We start from the raw sequence: 6,133 nt of genomic DNA, 5'->3' as shown, positions 1-6,133 counted from the left end.
TATATTATTTATTAAAAAATAAAAATATTTATATATATTAAATGAATAAAATTAATAAAATTTATAATTTTTTTATTTTGCACTATATATAAATAATTAATTTTAAACATATAAAAAATATATTTGATTTTTCGACATTTTCATAAATAAAATATTAATATTATATATTTATATATAAATGTACTAGTATTTAATAAGACTCATATTTTATTTAGGTTATTTTTAATTTTGATAATAAAATAAATTATTACTGAGCAAAATATAAACTATAAGTATATATAATAATAATTATCTAAATCTATATTAATATAAAATATTTATATTATTAAAATAAGAATTTTAATAAATGAGAAATTGTTATTTAAAGCCGCAATAATATTGACGGTAATGCAATTTTATTTACTAATTATAAATTAAACCTTTAAAAAAGGTAAACTTAAGTACTTTAGAAATGAGTAATAAATCATATTTTACAGTAATTAAAAATAATAAAAAAACGAAAAACAATTAATGTATCATTTATTAATAAATGTATATGGTAAAACTTATAAAATTCACTTTTTTTTCTTCTTTAAAATCAATATTTAACTCGAAAATTAAATAAAGGGTAAGAAGATAAGTAGAACGATATAAAACTAATTAATTTTTAAAAAAAATTATAAAATTAGTGATATATAGTTTTTTTATGCTTTCTATTTATAATATATATGTATGTAAAGAGAAATTAGTAAATCATAAATAGGTGACATATTAAAATTATATATATTTATATATATATATATTTATTGATCAAAATATATTTTTTTAAATTATTTATTTTAATATTTATAAAAATATTCTGAATTATATATTTTTTTTATATTCTTTTAGTGATGATTAATTTTTAATATAAATTTGTAATCTATTTATTTTTATTTAAACAAAATCTGTAATTATTTTTTAAATTTAAATTTTAGAATATTTTTATAAAAAAATTATTTAAAATTTGATTCAAAGCCTAATATAATTTTAAAAACTCGATCAACAAAAAAAAGGTGATTTAAATTAGACAACTACCTTTTTATTTATTTTGATTCTGTTTTTTTAAAAAACTACCGGAAAACAAAATAAACCAATATTTACAAGTAATATATAATTAAGTATAAAAAATACAAAGTACAAAAAATAATAAATAAAAAATTAAAAAAAAAAAAAACAACATACATAAAAATAAGTATATAAAATTAATTTAATAAAAATAAACTAAAAGGAATATGAAATAAAATAAACCATAAATAAGAAAAATAGTTTCAACTGATATATTACCTTTAATTTATAATTATCTTATTTAAATTGGGCTGGAGTCTGTTGCTAAAAAACTTTAAAAAAAATCTGGAATTGATTTTGAAAACAATGTATAAAGTATTAAGTATATTATTTTTTAAATTAATAAATTTAAAAAAGGAATGCGCTTTTTCATCAAAAAAACTTTAAAAATAATAAAATTTTATGTTACAAATCACAAAGAAATGATAAAATAATTCATTTTACATGATGATGAAGAATAAGAAATTTAAGAGTTATAAGAAAAAACTTAAAAAAAGAAAAGAAAGAAAAATAGAATAAAAAAAACTATAAAATAGTAATTATGAAGAATCAGAAGAAGAAAAACCTTAAAAAAATAAAAAAAGAATTAATAATTATCGAAAATAATAGATAATAACAAAAAATAAACACAAGAAGAAGATGTATACTAGAATTAAGTATAATAATAAGTAGAAGAATAAAAAGAATAAAAGCTTAATGTAAGAAAATATTTTTAAAAATGTGATGACAGTAAATTATAATTTCTTCCTGCTTAACTAGCTGATAATTCTCATGAAGCGAAAGCCAAATTTGGAAAAGGTGACTTATTTGGAGATGAAGGTAATAAAAGATTAAAAGAAGTTCGTGGAAAGGGATTCCGAAAAGAAAAAGATAAATTAAAAAATAAAAATTTCTGTGGAGGAAGTTTTAGCATTAATATGGATGCAATTAATTCAATTCCAATTTTATGATAAAAATATTTATATGTAATTTTTGTATATTTTTTTTTACATTTTTTTAAGAAAAATTATTCAATTTTATATTTTAATTAATATGTATTTAAAAGTATTGTCAAAATCAATAATTTTTATAAGAAAATATACTTTTTCTTTTTTAATTTTGATAGGATATACTTTTCTTAATAATATTTATTTTTATAAATAAAACTAAAGTTTCAATAATAAAAATATCTTAGAAAAATTATCCTCTAAAAAACAAAAAAATTAAAGTTTAACTATATTTTCCTTTATTAATAAATATCAAATTAATATTTTATAAAGGAATACAATTATAATAATTATAAATGTATTGATAATATTAAATTTAATCTCATTATAAAAACAAAAATTTATTTATTATGCGAATGTTACGAATGAATAATTTAACACAATATTAAATTTATTCTTTAAATAAAGTTGTGAAAATATTAATATTATAAAAATATACATTTGAATTCTTATTAAATAAATTATAATTATTTATCTCTTTCTTAATTTAATTTAATTATTTATATATGGAAGTTGATAAAAATCAATGTCAATTTTTTTTAAAAAAATCTGATTAGAATTTATTAAAGTATTTCTTTATTGCGAATTTAATCATATTTATAATTCACATAAAATTAAAACATATTATTTATTTTTAAATACAATTTTTTATAAAATGATTTTAATTTTTAATTCAAAAAAGTTCAAATTATTTTATGTATTTGAATAAATTAATTTTTATTTAAATTTTTAAAAATAAGTTTAATATTCCGTAAAAAGTAAAATTTATAAAAAAGGAAAATATAAAAATATTTTGAGATAATAAATACTTTTAAAATAATTTATACAAATTAATTTATTACAAATCTTTCTATAACAATTTTTTATATTGTTTTTAAATTTTCTCATATACTTAATTCTATAAGCTTATTTTGTTTAAAATAACTTTCAATATCTAATTTAAATTAGCTTTTTGCTTTATCTGAAATTAAATTACTTTTTAATTTTTAAAAATTAAAAATAAAATTTATTTTTCTTAGATATTATTAATAAAAAAAGAATTTAATTACTTATCTAAGTCTAAGCTTAAATATATTATATTTTTTTGAGGCCCTAATATTTTAGTTATTTCTTCAAATTCTTTTTCTTTTATATCACACCTTAAAATTGTTTATATTTAAATATAATTATTAAGGAAATATATATATGTATTGTTTTACTATTATGCACTATAAAATAAACTATTAAGTTTTTCACATTTTACAATATGTTAAAACAATAAAATATGACCTAACCCGGATATACCACCCATATGATTAAAATTCAAAGATAATTCTTCTAAATTTAGAGAATTTCTAATTCCTTAAGCTAAATGTGAAATTCCATCAAAATTAATTTTATTACTAAAAAATATGAATAGATATATATATATATATATATATATATATATATATATATATATATATATATATATATATATTATATATATTATTATTAAGTTTAATATTTTTATAAAAAAATAAAAATTTACTTGGAAATATTTAAATAAAAACTCTTTAAATTTCTATTTTCAATAATTTTCCCAATATATACCATATCTTCTGTATTTAAATCACATCCATCCATAATTAATTTTACGTTTTTTAATTTACTTTTTAATTATAAACCTTTTGAAATTTCTTTTATTCCTTAAAGTGTAATTTTGTTACTTTTTATATTATTTAATTATTAGTCAATTTTTTTTAATTTTTTACTTTGACAAATTCAATTGTAAATCTTGTAAATTTTCTAATTCTTATAATGCCTAACCTAGCATTTAAAAAGCTGATCCTTGTATTTAATTACTTTTATTAAAAAAAATATTAATTATTTAATTAATTATTTTCAATTACCCCCATAAATATAAGCTCAAACTTTTTAATTTTTTTAGTTTTTTTAAACTTAAAGAAAATTGCTCTAATCCTCTATTTTTTAACTTATTTCTAATAATAAATAAGATTGAAAAATTTAAAAATAAAATTCAATATAAATTTTACACTGAAAGGACTATACATAAATCTGTTAATTTTGGCTATTATTCTATAAGATTTCCGATTTCAATAAAACCTTAATCCCCGAAATGTTCTTTATTTTGTGAAAAGTTAAGATGCAATTAATTTATTTAATTAAGCTTTTTATAAGCTTCGGTTAATATTTTAATTCCTTTATATGTTAATTCATTATTGCTTAGTTTAATAATTAAAATCTTTAAATTAGAAAACTAGGAAATTGTATTACTTAAGGTATCTGTACATTCTATTTATAATCCATTTGATGTAAAATCAATCATTAACTCTTCTAAATTTTCCAAATTTCTCAAACATTAAAACCCATTTATTATTGAAGAGGATAAAATGCTGTTACTATTTTTATATATTATATAAAATTAATTATAAGTTTTACTGTGATATATTAATGTGTAATATTCTTAAATTAGTACATTATGAAATTCCTTTAAATATATTAATTGCACCTGCTTCTCCTAAACTATTATTATAAAACTAAATTTATAAATTTGATAAGCTAGTTTATTTTGCTAATATTTAACTTATCATTTACGACTAATCAATAGTTATCTTTTATTAATCTATAATAAAATAGTATTTAACTAATTTAAGCTTAGCTAATTATTCTCTTAACAATAATAGTGCTTATTATTATTTTTCTGTTTCAAATCTAATGAAAGATAAATAATATAGTATTTTTTATATTTTAAATAAAATTTACCTATCTAAGTTGATTTTTAAATAGCTACAATTATTATCTATTATTTCCTAAATTTATTAATTAAAGTTAGTATTTGAAAGAATTCCTTCCCATATTTAATGAGACTTTTATTTAGCAAATTAAAACATACTATAACTTCTCTTTTTATTAAAAAATTAAAAATAAAAATAGTTAAATAAAATTAAAAATACTATTTTCAAATTTTTAGTTAATTCTTATATTTTCAAGAAACAAGGTCTTTCGTTTTTATCATAAATAAGCATTTATTTTATAATTTAGTAAAGACCTTAAATCAAAAAGAATTTTTATTTGATAAATTTTATTAAAGTTTTAATATAAGCTTAGAAATTTTATTATTTTAATCTATTTTCACCAATATTTTCAAAAGTACATAATTCTATAAAAAGAAGCCCTAAAGAAAAAACATCGCTTTTAAAAGGATTATATTCGCTAAATTATTCATTTAAATTATCATAAATTTCAGGAGCCATATATGTTTTTGTTCCTATAATACTTCTATTGATTGTATTATCTTAATCTGGATTTATTTGAGTTCCTACCCCAACATCACATACTTTAAATATTTTATTTTATAGTTAATCTTCCATTACTATTATGTTTGATGGTTTTATGTCTCTATGAGCTATATTATTTATTTATAAATGTGCAAATACATCAATAAGGCTTTTAATTAAATTAACTAACTCATATTCATTAAATTAAGGAGTCTATTATTATTATTTAGCTTATTTCTGTAATAAACGTTTATATTTATCTAATGAAAGTAAGCCTTTTTCCATTATTATATTTCCGTTATATAATCCTTACTACTTTTATATAAAATATCCGTAATATTTTATCATATTAGGATGTGGATACTAAACACATTTTTCTAATATTCGAATTTCATTTTTAAAACTACCATACAAATAGATATCTTATAAATCTATTTTTATCTCTTTTAAACATTCAGTAGTAGAATTTGTATAAATATTTATGGCTTCAAAAACTTTGTTGTTTCCCTGTGCAATAAATTATCCTTTTTAGTATTTATCAAAGAGTTTTTCATCGCCTTCAATAAATTCATTTTATTTATATTAATTCATTTTTTAAGATTTTATTTAAATTTTTTATTATAAATTTTTTTATTTTTTCTTAAATTTTTATTTAAAATTATAAAAAATTCGATTTTAATAAATTTTTTTTATTTAATTTTATTTATTGATTCTTACAATATTATTTTTGAATAATTATTTATTTTTATCTCTAAGTATTATTAATAAATAAATAAAAAAATGGATATTTTTAAATTTATA

The 6,133-nt window shown here is 15.8% G+C and overlaps 1 protein-coding gene across 1 annotated transcript, besides 6 other annotated features; it reads right to left on the bottom strand. All coding sequences in view use genetic code 6, as the record gives it.

The window, feature by feature from the left end:
* Window positions 1–1,133: 1,133 nt before the first annotated feature.
* Window positions 1,134–1,223: a microsatellite.
* Window positions 1,224–2,686: 1,463 nt separating this feature from the next.
* Window positions 2,687–2,724: a microsatellite.
* A 165-nt stretch (window positions 2,725–2,889) lies between these two features.
* Window positions 2,890–2,918: a microsatellite.
* Window positions 2,919–2,956: 38 nt separating this feature from the next.
* On the bottom strand, window positions 2,957–5,425 carry IMG5_203060 (protein kinase domain protein; the record flags this gene model as incomplete). The annotated part of the gene is made up of 11 exons (XM_004023857.1): window positions 2,957–3,047; window positions 3,122–3,211; window positions 3,272–3,454; window positions 3,583–3,759; window positions 3,806–3,895; window positions 3,944–4,033; window positions 4,088–4,453; window positions 4,494–4,766; window positions 4,818–4,957; window positions 5,009–5,103; window positions 5,191–5,425. 11 exons carry the CDS (start codon window positions 5,423–5,425, stop codon window positions 2,957–2,959), a joined length of 1,830 nt encoding a protein of 609 aa, XP_004023906.1.
* Window positions 3,472–3,540: a microsatellite.
* A 497-nt stretch (window positions 5,426–5,922) lies between the features above and the next one.
* Window positions 5,923–5,989: a microsatellite.
* Window positions 5,933–5,968: a microsatellite.
* Window positions 5,990–6,133: the final 144 nt, after the last annotated feature.

Source organism: Ichthyophthirius multifiliis (genome assembly GCF_000220395.1).
Source record: "Ichthyophthirius multifiliis unplaced genomic scaffold scaff_1120509251430, whole genome shotgun sequence".
Classification (NCBI taxonomy): Eukaryota; Ciliophora; class Oligohymenophorea; order Hymenostomatida; genus Ichthyophthirius; species Ichthyophthirius multifiliis.
This window is presented reverse-complemented; position numbering and strand designations above follow the sequence as displayed.